We start from the raw sequence: 21,514 nt of genomic DNA, 5'->3' as shown, positions 1-21,514 counted from the left end.
GCAAAAGTGGTAAGAAGAAAAACTTCAAATAAGTGAGACAAAAAATACCACAAGAATCCCATATTTCACGGATTTTGTATTAATTTGTCACACAGAATAAACTTATGCAACCTACCAGGCATACACAGGGGGTCTTGATATTATTTTTCTTTTTTTTAATTGCCACATTTTTTCCAAGAATAAAAAAGGATCCAAAATGTGGATGTCAAAATCGTCAAAGATATAAAAAAGTATATAAAGTCTCTGGTACTGAGCAGCAAAAGTGGTAAGAAGAAAAACTTCAAATAAGTGAGACAAAAAATACCACAAGAATCCCATATTTCACGGATTTTGTATTAATTTGTCACACAGAATAAACTTATGCAACCTACCAGGCATACACAGGGGGTCTTGATATTATTTTTCTTTTTTTTAATTGCCACATTTTTTCCAAGAATAAAAAAGGATCCAAAATGTGGATGTCAAAATCGTCAAAGATATAAAAATGGATCTAATGCAAAAATTATGCCAAAATCTCAATAATCACACACTTCCAAGGAATTCATGCCCAGGGTGCTTTACTTCAACCATGCATAATTCTACATATTAGCAAGGAATATAATAATAAAAACATGAAATTCAAACGTTCTTAGCTTCAAATATAAACTTTTCAAAATCTTTTTCTTGGAAATTTTTGAAAGCACAGCTGCCCCCTAAGAAATGACTTTATAAAAGGCAACACTGTATATAATGCAATGATTTTATAAAATGTATTTAAATGCAACACTGTCAACATATTTGAAAATCTACTTGCATGGTTCTTGTAATGCATCCTCTAAGAAGAAGTAATTCTATATAGCTCAAAATTCTGAATACAATTTTTTTGAATTGAATCTAAAACCCAAGTAGGGTCTATACAAACAGATAGTTCATTTCTATGGAACATCCCAATAATAACAACTGCATCTCTAGCTCTGTCAACAACTTCTCCTCCAGCTAGTCGAACTAAATGGGTCAAATCCCAACAGGGAATCACTGAATTTTTGCTGATATAAACAGGTCCTAAAGACTTAAATATATCTAAAGAAAAATTAAATCCATTTTTTTGCCTTAAAATACGAAACTCCCTAATACATTCTGAAAATTCAACCATCTCAAAGGGTTCTTCATCAGTCCACTGTTCCTTCTCAATACTTTCAAGTACCCAACTAAATGACACAATCCAACAGCCTCTTACAAGACCATGCAGAAGATTCAGCGTCCTACGTGGACTACCACAGACTATATGCGTAGTTGTACTATCAGGCTTCCTCACTATTCGAAACTTCTTAAGTTTGGCTACCACACTGTGAACTAACTCAATTTGTTCATGATGCAAACTCGTGCACACAATAGATGGTGTGCTATCGTCAGCTGAGTTAATTTTTGTTGGACGTTTTTCAAGTTTAAAATCTTCTAAACTCTTTCTTGAAATATCTTTCTGCTTTGCAATGACTTCTTTAACATGTCCATTGTCTCTGTTACTTTTTTTAATCAAATCCATTGATTTATCTTCAGCAGCAGGAGCCCCTAAATTTTGACCAATTTTTATATTTTTGGACTTTATCGGGACTCCTTTAATCAAAGATGAATCTTTATAAGGACTTGCAATTTTACAACTATTAGAGTCTTTTGGTGTTTTAGGAACGGTAAGTAAACTGTCCCATTGAGGCGCAAATAAGCGTCTTCTTTTATAGCTCTCTTTATTTTCAAGGGCAACTGGTCTTTTATTATCATTTGATTCTCTACTGCTGTTTCTTGTTCTTGAGTTGAGCTCAGAGAATGAATCATTTAGAGAAATTTCGCTGGTCTTGTCAAGAGGTTTGATCCCAGATAGATCAGGGTCAGCTGCTATTTGCTCACTCTCTCTTAGGATTTCAGCATACAAACGAGCAGCCAAGGGAGGCGGTGTATCACTTAGACTACTGTCTTTGTCATTATTTTGTCTTGGCTGCAGAGAAGTTCCAGGAGAGAGCATTTCAAGTATCTGCAAAGCAGATAAAGGCTTTCGCCCTGAAACCTCTTCTTCGTCAAAGGGAGTTTTCTCCTTATCAATAGGTATGCATTCCCTTGTAACAGCTAGTTTCTTCTTTGAACGTTGCAGTTGTCTCTTTTGCAACATAGTTGCGTATTCCAAATCTTCTTCAAGTTTTCTAGGTAATATAAACCTCTTTTTTTTAAGAGAAGGAAAGAATGGGGAGTCATACTGTTCTAAATTAATAGGAGCGAATTGAGACTCGCTCACTTTACACATTTGTTCTTGACACTCTTTTACCCAAAGAGTTGAGACAAGATGAACTTCCAATGCTTTAGCTTTAACAAATGTTGACTTCAATCCTTCCTTGAATATAACATGTGTTACATTTTTGGTAAGTCTCAGAGCAACTCGAGCTCCCAAATCTTTTAATAAAATCCTAAAAGCTTCACTTCTATTATCAGCTCCCCCTCTGACGTCAACATATGCAACAACCCCTTTCAAGATACCAGATAGTTCTTCAGCATTTCTTGCACAATCGTTTGTGTTCTCTTTCCCTTGTTCTCCAGACTTACTCTGAGTGCCTAAGCCTGACACATCATTTATACTATGTGCAATTGGTGTTGTCAGTATTTGTGCCTTATCCTCACATTGAGAGGGTAGTCCTGATTTTGGAGTTTTTGTTTCATCAAGCTTTTTAGGTGTATTTCTATAGACATTATTTTCGTATTTTTTACCTTGCTCTTTACGCTTATTTTGTATGTTCAAATCATTCATATTATTTATACTAGACCTAGATGACATTGTCAGTATTGGTGTCTTGAGTTCACATTGATACCGCTGTACTGATTTAGGAGTTGTATTTTCTTGAGGCTTTTCTAAACCAGACTTAAAATTTCTTCTACTATTACAAGATAAAGGACTTTCACTTTGTCTTTCAAATTCATCAATGGATCTACCTTTTATTTTTGATGCATCATTTTTTGGAGTCTTTTCAGATGACACCATATTATCTCTCTTATCCTTTTTTCTTGAATTAGGGGTCCTATCTCTGAGGAATGAATAGTATGCTGGTGCACTCTCAAGCAATTTGCGATGTTCTTTGCTAATTTCTCCCAGATTTCGTCTTTTCTTCTTTGGCTTTATACAGGGGCTCATATTGTTGAAATCTTCTTCTAGCCATTGCTCAATTTTCTTACAATTAGAAAGCATATCTGAAAAAAAGATTAAGGTTAATCTTTTATTCTCAAGTTATCGAGGTCGTTGCCAAGAATCTATCTTTTTAAAGGGAGGGACAACTTTTGTAAGTTGTACTAGTACGCACAAGTTGCAAAGAAAAAGAGAAGACCTTAATTAAAAACTTTAATGTCTAGTATTTTTGTTGAGGCAAACATTCTAAGGCCAAGTTGACTATTAATCGTCTTCTTTTATTCTAGAGTTATTTTTGCAGGGGAACTTTTCTTTATTAACATTAATGGCAATACTTGGATTTGATGAACCATAATTTGTCTTTAATTTTTCCATGTTAGATTGAAAATGAGCACCGGTTCTCAGAGGACCTATCCTTGAAACGGAGGAGGGGGGGGGCTAGTTTCTCCTGGAAGTAAAAAAAAAGTGCATTTCTCTGTTAAAGTTTAATCAATACTAACACTCAATTAATGATGGACCAAGAAGGAATCATGATTATCGTGGGGTTTCTTCAAGTACTTGGTTAAAGAAAAAGCTTCCTAAAGAAAAGTTTTTCAAAGAAAAGTAAAGAGCAACATCATAATTTAAGACAAGCAGAAATAAAGTCCTATAAAAATAATTCAAATATAAAACCAACAGAAGTTTCTGTCAAAGAATAATTGAAACCCAAAACGAACTGAAATTAAAATAAATAACCATATCGAACATAAAGATAACAGATACTGATATAGATGAACAATTTAACGTAGATAATCAGTAGTTTTACTACTGATGACGGTCACTGCATATGTAACCGAAATATTTGGTATATTTGTGAATTTCTATCACTGTTATCATCATCACTGTCTATAAAAAGGATTTTATCCCTATTTGAACTTTTATTTATCAAGATGAACAATTAAATCATAAAGAGAGTAAAAAAAAAAAATGAATACCCGAGTCAAACTTAAAACGAACATAAGTTACTACAAACAGATATTTAACAACTGCCCCCCCCCCCTTCTGTACTGTAGACCTTCTAAAGTCAATTGTGTCATTTGCGTTTTATCTAAAACTATATGCATTTTTAACAGTGTGTTTTAATGTGATTATTTATTTTAACTTCCATTCTCTTTGGGTTTCAATTATTCCATGACAGTAATTTCTGGTCGTTTTAAGTTTGAATTATTATTGGACTTTATTTCTGTTTGTTTTGGGTTTTCATATGACTCTTTACTTTTCTTTAAAAACTGCTTTTTGAAAAGATTTTATTTATTTGACTTATGTTCGTTTTTGACAGCCAAAGTTTTATGATGGCTTAATATAATGAATAAACCTCGAGTTGTAAAGATTTTCCGCTTAAAATTTAAAATATCAGATTTGAATTTTTAAGTGCATAAGGTGGTCTAAGTGTGGTTTCTGATTGCCTTCAATATAAATGTTGTATGAATTTTGTTCAAACTGAAATCAAGGTTTGGCACAGTTCAAGAATCAAGGTCTTGATTCATTATCAACTTATACATAACATACACAAAATAATCCTCCTCGGGGAATGGTAAAAAGGTAATACATGAATGAAAATGGAGTAAGAGAATAAACATATAACAGAAGAACCACTTAGATCTCTTTATTTCTGACTCTTTAAACTCTTTCGTTTGTCATTTTGGTGTGAATGCTTGCTTAGTGTGGTATGTAACAGATCTCATTCTGATAACCTTGATGCACATAATATGTTTTAATCAAGTGCAACATCCCTCTCAAAATTCCCTTTAAGTCCAAACTTGATACCCTAAACGTTCTTGAAATATTTCATATACATTCTTTTGACAACCTGGATACAAATATTGTCTTTTGACTTAATTTAATAAATCAATAAGCATTCCCTGAAAATATTGACTTAATACCCTTGCTGTTTTGCCATTTTGAAAATCTGGATTCAGTTGATTTAGTTCAACATCCCCTCAATATTCCTTGAAAGTTTCAAATAAATACCAGTAGCCACTCCTGAGATATTGCGCCCACACTCTTTTGATATTTGGGATGCACATAGAGGGTTTTGATTAAGTTCAACATCCCCTCAATATTATCTAAAAGTTTGAACTCAACGCCCTTAACTGCTCCAGAGATATTGCAGACACGCCATTTTGACAACCTGGATGCATATGGTGTTTTTTTATTTAATTTAACATCCTAATCAATATTCCCTGAAAGTTTCAACTTAATAATCTTAGCCTTTCCTGAGGTGTTTAATATCTATATTCTAGAATATTAAAGATATAGCGTTTTCACAACCTGGATGCATATAGTGTCTTTTGATTTAGTTTAATAGTCTCCTTAGCAGTCCCTGAAAGTTTCAATTTAATACTTGTAGCTATTCCTAACAATAATTCAGATATGCCCAGAAATGCCCTTTTGAAAACATGGATACACTTAAACTTTTTTGATTTAGTTCAATAGTAGCGGCTGAAATCTACACCCTTAACTGCTCCAGAGATATTGCAGAAACACCATTTTGACAACCTGGGTGCACAATGTGTGTTTTTTTTTTATCTAATTTAACATCTCAATCAATATTCCCTGAAAGTTTCAACTTAATAACCTTAGCCATTCCTAAGGTGTTTAATATGTATATTCTAGAGATATTAAATATATAGCGTTTTTACAACCTGGATGCACATAGTATCTTTTCATTTAGTTTAATATTCTCCTTAGCAGCCCCTGAAAGTTTCAATTTAATACCTGTAGCTATTCCTAACATTAATTCAGATATGCCCAGAAGTGCCCTTTTGACAACATGGATACACTTAAACTTATTTTTATTAAGTTTGACTTAATAAAATCATCCTAGGGGACAGAGCTATTGAATATTTTGATTATTTTAAACAAAATGGCAATATCAAAATTTTGTCAGTGTAGAGGGGAGCATCTTGAAAGGGCGAGGAGGTCAGGGACTAATTGCCCTCCAATCACTCCAATATCTTCCTCAAAATGCCCTGAAAGTCCAAAATAGTACAATCAGCTGTTCCTCAGATATTGTAGATACGCCCTTTTGAAAACCTGGGTGCACACAGTCACTTTTGATTTTGTTCAACATCCCGCTCATGAGTATCTGAACTTTCACCTTAATACCCTTAGCCTTTTCGGAACCACTCAGGATCAAACATTTCACCCTTTCTCAATAATAAATCTTATGTCTAAACAGTGGGCAAAACGTATAGTTTACAACCCTTGTCTCAAGGGCTGAGAAGGGTCATGGCATCTCTGGAACCGTAGCTATTGGACCTTTTGACTATTCTGAAAAAATGGCTATGTCAAAATTTTGATCAGTGTTGAGGGAGGGGTCTAAATTGGACAAGTGGAGGGGGGCTGGTTGTTGCCTTCTGGTCACTTTTCAATATCTCTCCCCACATGCCCTGAAAGTTTCAACTTAACACCCTCAGTCATCCTGAGATATTGCTTCACGACCGTTTGACAACTAGCATGCACTTAGTGTGTTTTGATTTGTTCAAAGTCCCACCAAACTTTCCTGAAAGTTTCACCTTAATACCCAAAGCCTTTTTAAAGACTCAGGATCAAACATGCCATTCTTTCCTAAAAATCTACCCCTATATGTAAACAATTGACAATTTGCACAACTTGCAGCCCTGGGCCCAGGGACTGTGGGGGGCATATCATCCCTGGAGGCATAGTTATTTGGTCTTTAGATTGTTTTGAACAAAATAGCTGTCTCAAAATATTCATCAGATGTGGTTGGGGAGAGGGCAGCTAAAAAGGCCCAGGGAGGGGGGCTGGTTGCACTTTGATTAATTTTGGACACGATCATCAATGTGTCGTAAAAGTTTCAACTTAATACCCTCAGCCATTCCTGAGATATTGCAGATATGCCCTTTTGATAACTTGGATGTATATAATTTCTTTTGATTTAGTTCGACATCCACCTCCAAATTCCCTTAATTTACACCTTAATACCCTTAGCTTTTTCAGACCCACCCAGGATAAAAAATTTCCCCTTTCTCAATAATAAATACCATCTGTAAAAGTGGACAAATTGCATAATTTAAAAAAAAATTCCTAAGGCCTCTTGGGGTTCAAGTCATGCCAGAGGCAGCTGCTGGACCTTGTAACTATAATGAAAAAAAATGACTATCTTAAAATGTTGACCAGTATTAAGGAAGGAATCTAAAAAGACCAAGGGGGACTGGTTGCCCTCAAATCACTTTCCAACATCCCCCTCGACATGGCCTGAAAGTTTCAACTTATTTGTCTCTGCTATTCCTGAGATAGGCTATTGCTGATAGGCCCTTTTTGCAAACAGCCAGCCCTTAGTGTTTTGATTTTTTTTTTTTCAACATCCCACTCACCTTAAAGGTTCACTTTTGTACTCCAAGCCTTTAAGTAAGTATAGTAGTATGACAGCACTAGATCCTCAAGTTCCAAACAGGTGGTGCTGATCTCTGGTTTGTGGCCCTTCACCCAAACGGTTGGGGGTCAGCCACTCTGTGCTTTCGCACAATCTTCCTGCTTATCTCCCCCAGATTTCTCCAGGTACCAATTTAGAGCTCAGTCGCCTCTGACTGAGCTTAGAAAGTCATGCAATTGACCCCTGTCCCAAACCAAATAGCTGGCCACGCCATGAATTGAACCCACGCCTCTCGGACAATGGATTCTCAAGCCAGCGCCAACCACTTAGTCCGGACTCCAAGTCCTTAGGAAACACATGATCAAAAAACAATGTTGCGACAACGTGTTATTATTATCATTTTTTTTTAGACCAAGAGGAGTTGTTGTAGAAGCTTCAAAAAGGAATCATTCGATTGGAAATCAAGAGGGACAGTGCCCTTTTTAATAGTCAAAAGTGATTAGAGGGCAAATACCCCCCCCCCCCAAATACCCCTCTTTTCCCCAAACGCATGAGATTGAGATTTTGAGACAGCCATTTTGTTCACAATAGTCTAAAGAACATATAACATTGCCTCCAGGGTTGACTCAACCTCCTCGAGTCCTGGGGCAAGGGTTGTAAGTTACGTCCTGGCGTTATATAAGGTTGTTATGGAATGGTTGGTCATAGAAACTTTAGACAGGGCTCGTTTGATTTGAAATAGGAAGTTGTAGTGCCCTTTTTAATAGTCAAAAGTGATTTGAGAGCAACCATCCCCACTCCCCCCCCCTCACGCCCACCATTTCCCCATAACATCCACTTAAAATTTTGAGATATCAATTTTGTCTAGAGTAGTTGAAGGGTCCATAAATTATGTCTTTGAGGATGAACCCCCCCCCACAGCCCTCAGGGCAGGGGTTGTAAGTTATGCTCTGGGGGCATATAAGGTTCTTATAGAACGGGTGGTCGTATATACTTCGGAGGGGGGGGTCATTTGATTGGTATTTAGAAGTTCTTGTGCCCTTTTTAAGAGTTAAAGTGATCAGAGGGAAGCTCCCCCCTCCTCCCCTTACACACACACATCATGTTTTCCTGAAATGAATCCAATAGAAATTTTGAGATAGCCATTTTATTCAAAATAGTCCAAAGATCATGAAACAAGGTTTTTTGGGGTTGATACAAACCACCAAAGTCTGGGGGCACGGGTTGTGAGTTATGGCCTGGGGGCATTTAAGGTTTTTATTGAACGGGTAGTCGTATAAACTTTGAATTGGATGGAGCTCATTTGATTGGAAGTTGGAAGTTTTACTGCCTTTTTAAAGAGTCAAAATTGAATGGAGGTCAACTAGCCCCCCCCTCATTACCCCTCTTTTCACCAAACGCATCTGATTGAAGTTTTGAGATAGCCATTTTGTTCAAAGTTGTCCTAAAACTATAGAACAATGCCTCCAGGGTTGTCACAACCCCCCAGAGCCCTGGTGGCATATAAGGTTTTATGGAATGGGTGGTTGTATAAAATTCAGATGGGGCTCATTTGATTTGAAATTGGAAGTTACAGTTTCCTTTTTAAGAGTCAAAATGATTTGAGAGCAATATGCCCCCCCCCCCCCCAACAGACATCATTTCCAAAAAGAAACATCCAAACACAGTTTTGGGACATCTATTTTTTTTAGCATTGTTGAAAAGTTCAGTAATTATGCATTTGGGGATGTCAGCCCCCCCCCCCCAATGCCTCAGGGCAGGGGCTGTAAGTTTGGCAATTTGCTCATTCTTCACATATAGTATATACTATTGAGAAAATGTCTGCATGTTTGACTTCTACTTTCCCAAAATACAAAGGGCATTAAGATGTGTCTTTCAGAGAATGTTGAGGGGAGTGTTGAACTAAATCAAAACATGCTATGTATATATGGGTTGTTGAAAGAGCGTAATCAGGAATGACTGAGTATATTAAATTAGAATTTTCAGGAAACGATAAGGAAGATGATCAGTTGACCAAAAAGGCAATATTTGCATGCTACTACTACTACAATTACCACTACTTCTACTGCTACCACAACTACTACTACCACCACTATCACTTAAACTACTACTTCTGTAGTGAGTACTACTAAGGCTGAGGACATTGAAATAAACATCTGAGGAAATGTTGAACTAAATCAAAACATACTATGTGAATACATATTGCTGATAAGGGCATATCAGCAATCTTTTGGAATGGCTTTTTTTAATAATTTATTTGTGCTGCTCATACAATAAAAAAGGAAAGCAGAGTAAGGAAAAGGAGAAAAGAAAAACAAAAACACTTCAACACCAAAGAATAAACTCAAACAACAACTTCTTCATTTGCACTCGTAGATAAGGTGTAGGGGCAGAAATTCGCACAAAGTATCCATTCCCTTTTTTCGGCGTTTCTTTTGGAGGATGGCATAATGTCAGTTGGGTCAACCACATTTTGGGAACGCAGGATGAATGTGTTTCTTTCACGGAGCGGATATCTAAGTAAAAACTTTAGATACTTGCAATAGATTGACCAAAGCTTTAGTCTATCAGTTTGGGTGAACCAATCCCACAATGGCGATACATAGAGCAGGTGAGGAAAAGCAACTGCTGCATAAAGCTTTGCAAGAATCTTCCTGTTCAGGCTAAACTTCAAAGAGACAAGTTTGCTGTAACTTGATCGAATACTTTTGGATATTTTATCTATTATCAATAAACGTGAACTTCTTATATCTTGACCATATGTTATTCCCAGACACTTCATAGAGTTTCTCGGAAAAAATTTCGTTCGTCCCACCTTTACATATGTATTTTCACTGCATAGTTGCTTTCTTGCCAAAGAAGTAAATTCCAGAAACTCAGTCTTAAGTGCGTTAACTCGTAAACCAATACTTTCATATCCAGTAATCAGGCGGTCAATATTCTCTTGCAGAGAAACAAGATTGCAACTTAGCATTAGCATGTCATCTGTGTATGAAAGCAGGCTAAGGTTGCAGAGATTGATGCTAAACCCTCTGGCAATATTTTTTGTTATTCCAGATGTCAGGGTGTTAAACAGGATAGGGCTTAAAACAGATCCTTGTCAAAGACCTCGGAAGAGTCTAATTGGTCTACTCAGAAGACCCCCGGCCAGTTTAAATTTCAAAAAACTCCTTGAATACCAATACAACAGAAGTGCTACAACATGTGCACTAACCCCACATTCAAGTAACTTTAGAAGTACCTTCTCTCACCCATTGCAATATTAAGGGGTGGGAGAAAAGCTCCAATTGCCACCTTCTCATTCATTTTGGACCCATGAACAAAAATTTGGAAATGGTTTTTATATGGAATTGTATTAAATTCAGCAAATTTTTTCTGGATGAAGGCAATGGGGGAAAGTTCTTTTAGTCCACTTTGATAAATTAGTGTTTATTAAGGGGATTGACCAACTCCACGGGGAGGGGGAGGTGTAGTGCAATAGACTTTGCTGGCACTGGGAATTTCTTCTCGGTATTTGGCATATTCATTTGCAATGCCTCTATACATGGATGGATTTCTTAACCAGTTATGCAGGATATGTGAGCTATTGACTTCAATTTTTGTCAGATAATTTATCAAAAGAAATCTTCATCTTTCATTTATTGTTCATAATCCACTCTCAGTAAGCAGAAGCTTAGTGCTTGTTGGTATCCTAAGACCAACTGTGAGAAAGATTATATCATTTTGTGTTGTTTCAATTTTTTGCATAAGGGTCATATCACAAGCACCATGAACATTGAGCCCATAATCAATATGGGGTCTTATATGTGATTTATAAAATTGGAGTAATGTTTTCTCCTTACAACCCCAGGGTGTGGATAGTAGTCTTTTTATTATTCTTATCTTCCTATAGCATTTTTTTTATTGTGTGTGTGATGTGAAGGTGGAAATTAAGTTTTTGGTCAAGTATACGACTTAGGTTATTTATTTGATTGTCCTCTGGAGTGATTATGCCATTTACCGTTAGTTTTGCATTAACAGTTTTCCACTTATGGTGGAATTGGATGATTTTCAACTTGGTGGATGCACTGGGTAAATGAGATTTTTGAGAAAATTTCACAAACTGGAATAGTGACTTTTGCAACTTTGAATGTGGAATCTCAAAGATCTTGCCTGTTGCCCCTAATACCAGATCATCAGCATATAGTAGATTGGTGGGTGGGAGGCTCGCGTCCCAGTGAAATAAGGAGAAGAGGAGGCACCTCAGAACTGCACCCTGTGGAAGACCATTGGTTATTGTATTTTTGGGTGAGGAGGCTGAACCTACGCAAACAATGAAACTTCGACTTTCTACAAAAGATTTTATAAAGGATACTAGCTTTGGGGGTAATCAAAGACTTGCAAGTTTAGCTAAATAGATCTGGTGGTTCACATTGTCAAAAGTCTAGGAAGGCAGCAACTACAACATTATTTTTAGATAGGGATTCATTTATTGCATTTGTTAACAAGATAAAAGTATCTGTCAGGGAATGGTGTTTCCTGAAACCAGTTTGAGTATGATGTATCATATTATTCTTCTCAGCAAACCAAAGGAGTCCATGGCAAATCATTTTCTCTGTTACTTTTCCCACCACAGGAGTAATCATTATAGGCCTTTAAGACTCAGGGTCATATTTGGGTTTATTTTTCTTTAATATTGGTAGGAGGGATGAACATTTCCAAACATTGGGGAATGTGGATGTAGCCCAAACATGATTACAGCAATTTAGGAGTTCCTGTTTATACAAAGGGATGAGCTTCTTTATCCATCTAGGGTGTATGTTAGTGGGTTCAAAGTAGCACCATGCTTTAGGAGTGTGTTTAGGGATTGTTTTCCTAAGTGTTGTCTTGGGGATAACATGATTAGCTGTATTTGTTAGTATGGATGCCAAAACTTCAGCATGTTTGTCAGCTGTTACAAGTGAAATATATGATCCCTTGGTGAGATTTATAATTTCATTATTAAGCTTATTTTTGAACATAGTCCAATTTGCTTTAGTGTTAATATATTTTGGGGTATGTGGCAGAATTATAGCAGGTTCATTTAATTGAGAAACTATGGCAAAGTGGTCTGTGCAAAGGTTATCAATTTTCTTTATATAAATTGCATTCAAAATATCTATTGACACAATTTGTTGGTCAATTGTGGAAAATTTGCCACTTTTGGGGTAAAAATATGTATTTAGATTTGGAGGGGTAGCAAGTGCTAAATCAGTATTATTTGAGATCAAACTTTCAATAAACTTACCAGCTTTATTTGCTGGCTTATCCCCTCACAAAAGGTTGTGGGCATTAAAATCTCCACAAATAATTATGTTTGTTAGCACATTGGAATAACTTATACAACTAAAAAAATCCATTGCATCTGTAGTTTGACCATTAGGGTTATAAAAGCTTATTATGTAAGTTTTGGTATTATTCAGCCAAACATTAATTCCAATTGTATCAACATCATTTAAAAAATCTGGAAAGTTAATTCCATAAAATTTGATATTATTATTTATTATTAAAGCTACACAACCTCCATTTCTCTCTGATGACCTATTCTTTCTCAGGATAGTATATCTGGAAACTTTATTTGTTGGTTTTTGGTCAAAGTGATCTTACATTCCACTGAACTATTGAGATGTGCTGCTTTGTTGCTTTAGTTTTCATATGACTATGTGTTGATGTTTAGCTTTGCTAAGAGAAAAGCAAGATCCTTTTTACTTGAATAAGCATGTGATTGGGTAGGTAGATGTTTTCCAATTCATTTGATTTTTGCTTTCTGTGGCTATTGTAGGCTCATGGACTGAACTGCAGTAGAGTTTAGTATGAAGAGGCATATATTAGGTGTTAGCTTGTTTGGTTGTTCATTTGGCTTGTCATTAATCAAAGTATTAATTCCTGGTAATGCTTCTGATTCATTTCTGCTTTGGAGGGGTGTCCAGGCATATCTCTTCTTGTTGGATGTGGAGGCTAGTTGGCTCAGCCTTGGCAATTCTCTCCCGAAGGAATGTGAAGTGGGGTGTTTTGAGGAAGGATTCTTGTGGGTGGGTTGGGTGTTCTGTGAGTGAAAGTATTGGGTGGTTTCATAAAGGGTTTAGTTTGGTGTGATTGGGCTGCATTTGCTTCCAGAGTTGCGAATGGGTAAGGTATAGCTTTCTCTGTTGCTATTTGGAGTGTTAGTACTCGTTTTTTATATGCAGGGCATACTGGTTTACTGGAAGAATCTTGGTGGCCTTTGCAGTTTATACATGTAGGCTGATCATTTTAACAATTTGCCATTATTTTGGGGTGGGAACTCTTACATTTACTGCAGGTTTGTAAGATTTTACTACATTTCTTTGTTTTGTATCCTAGTTTTAGATATTTTTGGCACTGGATTGGTTTTGGCTTGTAGGGCTAATGAGGTTTCATTTGTCAAAAGAGGAATATCTGGCCTGGGATATTTTTTTTTTCTAAGTGTGAATAAAAAAGTCTTGCTTGACTTTTGGCCATTGGCATCTAGTTTGCCCAGTTAGGTGGCATATGCAACTGGGATTGAGTTGCCAGTTCTGTCAGAGAGCCCTTCCTTTAGCTCCTGAATAGGTATTTCTGGAGGGACGATGTACACAACTGTTTTAGTTAGGTATTGGTTTAGGTTCCATGGAGCAGACTTTATTGGGATGTTAAGAAGTGTTTTTAAGTTAAGTAGTATCTCTGCTGATTTAAAATCTTGGAGAGCTATTAACAAAGATCCATCATGGTTAAGTTTTAAAGAAAACATTGATTTTAACAATTTGAAAATTGTAACCCTTATTAGAGTTATCTTCTTTATATCAAAGGGGATATCAGGAGAATTTTTAAGTATATTCCAAGGTTTTGTGAAGGAGTTGGAGCTAGGGGAGGGGAATTATTTTTTATTGGGGATATTTTTTTCCTTTTTTTGGAGCTCCTAGATAGGACCTCTTGAAAGTCATTTTCGTTTTCATCATGGATAGTGACAAACACCCCCACCTCCACCATTGTATTATCCATTGAATTTAACCCATCATGTGAGCTCTGAGATAGTGAAACCTCTGTCAGGGTTTGGTCAGGAGACTTTTTTGGGGAGTTTCCTGTGCAATGCAAGCTTTAATACTAACAAAAAGAAATTACAATACCAGACCATCTGCACTCTTCCAAAGGGAGGACTTCACCATCCACAAAAAAAAACACCACAGTGTGGCCCAGAAGGTTTGGTGCACAATTGGTTGGGTTGACTGCTGATAAATCGAGATCAATAGTCACAAGAATTTTTTTATAAATTTCTTAAAGTGTTGCTGTTGTAGTCTATTACTGCTATTACTACTAATACTACAACTGCTTGTCCTACTATGACCACTACTAAAGCTAAGGGTATTCAGGCCAAAATTTTGGGCATTATTGAAACAGTATAGAACTAAATCAAAACACACTATGCCCAAACAGGTTGTCAAGAGGACACATCAGCAATGTTTCAGGACCAGTTGATGGTATCAAGTTGAAACTTTTATCATGTGTTGAAGAAGATGTTGAAAAAAAAAAACCAAAGGTGCTATGTGCATACTGCTACTAATGCTACTACTGCTACTACACATGCTAAGGGTATTAAGGTGAAGGTTTCAAGAATATTTAGACAGATGTTCAAGTAAATCAAACAACCATGATCAAGTAGATTGTCAAAAGGGTGACAAAGCAATATCACAAGAACACCTTACATTATCAAGTTGCACCTTTCAGGGTAAGTTGTGGCAGATATTCAACCAGACGGAAGGCACAATGTGAATACTTTTAATACTACTTCTATGATTACTGTAACTAATGACACTAAGGGCATTAAGTTGAAAATTTTAACAAATGTTTAGGGGGAATCATGAATTAAACAAAATAAAACTATATGCATGTAGGCATTAAAAGGGCATATAAGCAATATCATAGGCAGCACTGCTCTATCATAGCTAGTAATATCATTAATATTTTAAAGGAGCTAATTTGATTGGAAATTAGCAGTTCTAGAGGCATTTTTAAGAGTCAAGAGTGATTGGAGAGCAATCAGGGCTCCTCTTTAGCTCATAATTTTCCAACAACTCCCAATCTAAATATTAAGACTGCCATTTTGTTCAGCATAACTGAAAGGTCAAGTAATTGTACCTCTAGGGTTATTGGGTAGGTCAACCCTACACGTAATTTGCCCATTATGCTTGAAAAATAAATGTTGCCTTAAGATTAAATCAAAACACCCTGTGTGTGTGCTGGTTGTCAATAAGACATCTCAGCAATATCCCAAGAACAACTGAGGATATCAAGACCAAATTTTATTCAAACTTTTATTACTACTTCTGCTCTTAAAATTTAAAAATTAAAATTGGGAGGTAATAGGTTATATTTTTCAGGTTTAAATACAGGAGGTATAAAACTAAATTAAACAGTACTATTTGAAACAAGATTTTCAAAAGGGTGTAAGTTATTAGAAATTGTTGAAAAAGTTTCTACAGCATACAAATAGCAGGCTAAACTATAAATTCTTAAAGAAAAAACCAAAAAGATTTACGCTATTATTTTTTTTTCTGAAAAAGACTATGTCAATATAAAACAAACATAAATGAATTAAAAAAAACTTTTCCCATAAAATAAGTTTTTGCAAATTGTGTTCTGGTCTTGGGAAGGCATAGGGGTTTTGAGCCCTACTCAAGTTAATTTCTGCTCATTTTGAGTTTGACTTGGTTATTTATAGTAATTTCTGTTTGTTTTAGGCTTCATTTATTTATTGATACTGATTTGTGGTAGTTTTATGCTTGGTAGATTATTTAGTTGTATTTTTGCTTATTTTTGGTTTACAGGAGTTCTTTACTTTTCTTTGAAAAACTGTTTTTTTTAATAATATGCAAGCAGTGAGCAACTTGCATAATTTACAACCCTTGATGCAGGGTCTGTGGGGGGGTAATGTCATCCCAGAGACATAGTTATTTGACCTTTAGACTATTTTGAACAATACAGGTATATTAAACTTTTCATTGGAAGCATATGAGGGGAAGGCAGTTAAAACAGCAAGGGAGGGGGGCTAGATCTACTCCAATCACTTTTGACGTCTTAAAAATGTCACTAGAACATTTTAGTTTCTAATCAAATGACCCCAACCAAAGTTTTTATGACCACCTCTTCTATATGAAGTTGTTTTGTGGAAAAAAATAAACAAAGAATAAATAAATAATGTATTGAAGCATTGTGGCTCTACTATAGGTGATGCTAGAGCATTGCTTCTAATTAGAATTCTTGCAAAACCTAGTGATTCCACTATATAATTCAGGTTTTCTTAAAGAAAATAAAAGAATTTTCCTCAAATAAAGCTATTTATTACCTGAACTCTCTGAGACTGGTTAATCAAGTTTGTGTCCAGCAACTTACATGCAGCAGAACTGCTAAAGTAGCTGCCTTATTAAGCCCTGTCTTCATTATGGCTATTTCAGGCAAAGTTGCCTGAAACTTCTTCCAAAAGACTTTGCTTTTACAGCCTATACTGCTGTGTAGCATATAAAGCATAAGTACCAACTTGTCTTTCTTCTTGATTGCTCTACTTTGGACCTGTTCCAAAAGCTGTAGCCTATGCACCCCCCCCCCTTTACCCTGGTTGAAGCTATGTACATATCTAAGTTAAGCACTGGCCTGACAAAGGTTCAAGGTTTTATTATTAATAGCCTACCATAGCCTATTTACACAACATATTAATTTCCCAACAGAGAAAATTTTACATAACAGGTGTACAAGATCTTTTACAAGTTCAAAAAAACTGGGAGATCTACAGGAAATACTTTTCTTTGATAGGCCAAAAACAGAGCTTGTATGAGACACAGTCTTCTTACAGCTTTTCATGGAATTTAAACTGGTTGCTGATAACAATTTCAAGATCTCTTTCTTTATCCACACTTTGAAGCTCTTGTATGTTATTTATATCTAGATATGACTGTTCTAGGCTAGCCTAACTTTTTGAAAAAAAAATGAAGACATAGCCCAGCCTACCAGCACATTCAGATTCCAATTTTAAATATAAAAACAGTCCTAGGCTTATACCATCTCAAACGCTTCGAAATAAACATAAATACATTCAATGAATATGAAATAGCATAAATAAGTAAACGACCAGAATATTTACCAATTAGAATATAAAAGGCTACCAGAATATTTAAATTTCTGTCTTTTCTTCCATTCTTCCTTTTTGTACTTAACGATTTGATTCATGATTGCCGTAGTTTCGTAAGGTCCAAGGTCATAAAATAAAAATTTTTCGTAATGTAAAACAGAAAAAAGCTTTCCGGGGTCGGGTGCATATATTTCATTGGTGCAGCAGAAATGTTCATACGATATAAAAGTCCGAGTAGATTTGATTGCAACCTGGTTTTTTTTTAAAAACAATTTTGAATGACACTTTGTACCCTCCCCTCAAAATAAAAAAAAAATTGCACATACCCTTGAATCTTTGTTCGGCTTCACCTACAAGACTTTATAGATTTAAGATTTTCTGGATATTAAACCTGGTCCAAAGAACAAACTTTCAGATACTTTTTTTTACTTCCGCTATTCAGCATTTTTGAGAACTTTTGTAACATTTTTTATTTAATCAGTCAACGCGGCTGTGAAACTGAACAGATTTTGCCCAGTAGAAGCAACATGGAAGAAACTCACTTTTTTCTCTATATAATAGTTCTTTTGTCGGGCCTGTGCACCCTACTTTACTTAGATACAAAGTATAACACATACAGTTATATACCAAAGCAAAATTAATGAATATTGACAGCCCGTTTAACTTGAGAAGTATATAGATTTTCCACCATCTTACCTTCCATGATGTCTTAGGAACTGGGGCTGGTTTTTTTCTAACATGCATGGTACCAAATGGTTTTGGATTGATTCAGCTGTCCTGTTTGGGTTGGTACTTTCTAATTCACAAAAGAGGCCCTTTGCAGCAGTAAAGGAATTGAGAAGATACGTAACGTCCGCATAAATTCTGTAAAAGTTATAAGCAACGATTGTCAGCTCCATTTTGAGAATTGGTGACACACTCCCATGCATTCCGAAACCAGATTGCTGTTTTGCTGTCTTACCCCTCTTCTCTTATGTACTTTATTTACGAGCATCCACTGGGTAATGTTTTAGAAAGCGAGACTACATATTTTATTTTATTTGCACTTGCCATGGGGCGAAAAAGGAAGATTGCTAAAACTGTCCAAGTAGGATCCCAGTCTGTTGAGAACAGTTTGTTGAATTCGACCGTTTCATCTGAAGGGAATAATGATGTCACTTCACTGAAGACCCTGGTGGATGATTTTGCTAAGATGCTAACAATACTTACTGAAAATGGTAAAAAACTAGACTATAAACGATAGTATAAAAATGTTAAAAAATCTTATGGTATCAGTGGAAAATACACAGTCTGAGCTAAAATCAGAAGTTAATACCACGAGTTCGCGTGTTACACAGCTTGAATCTGATGTTCTAAGCTTAAGAAATCAAATGTCAATTATCGCTACTGCAACGAAAAAGTATGAAACTGGGAGGGCAGATCTGTCTCCTCGGCTTATGGCATCTGAGTATCGACATACAGAGACGAATATTATCGTTTGGAATGCTCCCTGCGAAAATACCACCCAAGCCGAAACGTTCTTTGACCAGTTGTGTTTGGAGGGTCTAGGTCTGTCCATGGTCCCGAGGTTTCGAGTTGTTGGTAATGTCCGTAAGGAGCAACCGTATTTTAAAGTTGATGTTGGTTCTCGAGATGCGAAGGTCAGTGTGCTTCAGAACGGAAAGAAATTAAAAGGTAAAGTTATTGGACACCATAGAAATGTATCTGTTAGCGATGATGCACCAATATCAGTTCGTGAAGCTCGAAGGAAGTTGTATGTAAAGAAATCTAGATTAAATGCTATTGGAGTTTCATCATGGGTTTCCAATACAGTTCTACCATATATACAAATCGACCGTGGTGGTGTGGCGGCAAAATTTGGTTACGATGAGCCTATCCCTGTGTTACGTGACCAATAGATGGTTATATATCATGAATGGTGAATTAAGATTTTGTTAAGATATTTTTTTTTTTTTTTTTTTTTTTTTTGTATTTGTGTTTATGGAAAAAAAATTAAATTTTGTTATTTTTTTTTCTTTTTTTTTTTTTTTGTTATAATTTAGAATGGGTAAGTGGTAGACACAGGTAGAGTATTGTGTTTTCTTCAATTATAATTTTCTGGAATTCAGTAATGGAACCAGTAAGCCTGTATTGTGACAGGCTAGTGTTAGTGACAATTGTTTTACCTTTTTCGTATTCGTTTGTTTATTTATACTATTTTGTTAATATGTTTCTAATTATTTTTAGGTTATATTGTGTTTTTTTTGGAACTTCAATTACGTTGGAAACGGGACCACCGACCCTCCGAGTTATAGTAAGTTATTCAGTTGGTTAGGTTTGGTTGCAACTACCCTCCTTTTCCTTTATATATATATATATATATATATATATATATATATATATATATATATATATATATATATATATATATATATATATATATATATATATATATATATATATATATATATATATATATATATATTTATAAAAAATGGTAATTGTTCGTAATGATCGTTTGGATTGGCTTGAGAATAATCCATTGAGTGTTTCGGATTTAGTATTAGGGGTACTTCACAGGGATTTTGATATGGGGGTAGATGATGTTTTTCCGAAGGTTAATTATAAGTGCCCAGTTGACTTACATACTAGACTGGCACCGGATAAACTTGGCATTTTTCATTTGAATTGTCAGGGGTTAAATAGTACATTGGATTGTTTGTCAGAGCTGTGTATGCTATCTGATTTTCATATTCTTGCACTTACTGAAACATGGTTAATGAATAATAATTCGGGACTATTGGATATTTTAAATTATAATATGTATGTTATGAACCGTACTCACCATCAGCATGGAGGACCTTCCCTGTATATTAGAACTGATTTGAATGTGAAGGTTAGGGATGATTTGTATGTTAATAAAGAGATGATTTTTGAGTGTTTTGTTACGGAGGTTGATAAGAATGGTGACCCATTTTTTATTGCTGTTTGTTACCACCCCCTTCAGCTAGTGTAGATTGTTTTTTAGAATTATTAGAGCAACAAATGGAACTTCTAGCTCGTAAGAACATGCCGTGTTTTGTGTGTGGAGATTTTAACATTGATTTGAATTTGTTAGCATCTAATTTAAAAGCCCGGAATTTTTTTAATTTAATGTTAGGTTATGGGATGCATCCTGCTGTAAATATTTGTACTAGAGTGACGGAGTCATCTTCATCTCTAATTGATAATGTATTTTTGAATGTTCCCCATGATTCGTCAAGTGTTGTGTTAAATGATGTTTCGGATCACTTTGGTTTGGCAATATTAGTTCCGGGTATATTTAAGAATATTAAAATTAATTGTGATGCTCGCCCTAAGCCTAAGAGATTATTAGTTGATTCAAATACTATTTCAAGATTTAAGCTTAGGATAGAACAGTTAGACTTTAAATTTTTACAAGAAGAATTAGATTTAAATTTGAAGTTTGAGCTTTGGTATGGTAAGATTAAGAATACGTTTTTGGAATGTTGTGAAGTGTCAGGAATACAGAAGAGAAGGGTGTCTCCGAATGAACCTTGGATTATAAAGAGTTTGTTACAGTCAATTAATAGAAGACGTTTTTTTCATATAAGTTGTCAACAAGGAGCAATGATCCTCATGATAAAGTAATATATAGAGTTTATAATAGTAGGTTAAATGCTGCACTCCGACTGGCTATGTTAGAACATTATAAGGTTTAATTTAAAAAAATTTGAGGGTAACCCGAGTAAGACTTGGAAATTGATTAAGTCGGTGACTTGCCCTGGTAGCGTCTTGATCCGCCCAGATAATATGGGAATGAATAATAATGTTGCAGATGAGATGTGTAATCACTTCGCTACTATTGGACAGCGTG

General features: G+C 35.5%; 1 protein-coding gene across 1 annotated transcript; it reads right to left on the bottom strand.

Moving 5' to 3' along the window:
* Nucleotides 1–253: 253 nt before the first annotated feature.
* On the bottom strand, nucleotides 254–17,746 carry MCPH1 (Microcephalin). The gene is made up of 2 exons (XM_089106755.1): nucleotides 17,671–17,746; nucleotides 254–3,207 (listed from the first exon to the last, which is right to left on the bottom strand). The coding sequence occupies exon 2, from the start codon at nucleotides 3,203–3,205 to the stop codon at nucleotides 815–817; it is 2,391 nt and encodes a 796-aa protein (XP_088962881.1). The 5' UTR covers nucleotides 3,206–3,207; nucleotides 17,671–17,746; the 3' UTR covers nucleotides 254–814.
* Between the last annotated feature and the right edge of the window lie 3,768 nt (nucleotides 17,747–21,514).

This window comes from Artemia sp. Qi Xiang Cuo, chromosome 21 (genome assembly GCF_049724085.1).
Source record: "Artemia sp. Qi Xiang Cuo chromosome 21, ASM4972408v1, whole genome shotgun sequence".
NCBI classification, from domain to species: Eukaryota; Metazoa; Arthropoda; class Branchiopoda; order Anostraca; family Artemiidae; genus Artemia; species Artemia sp. Qi Xiang Cuo.
The sequence above is the reverse complement of the archived record's forward strand: the minus strand, read 5'-3'. Positions and strand labels throughout refer to the sequence as shown.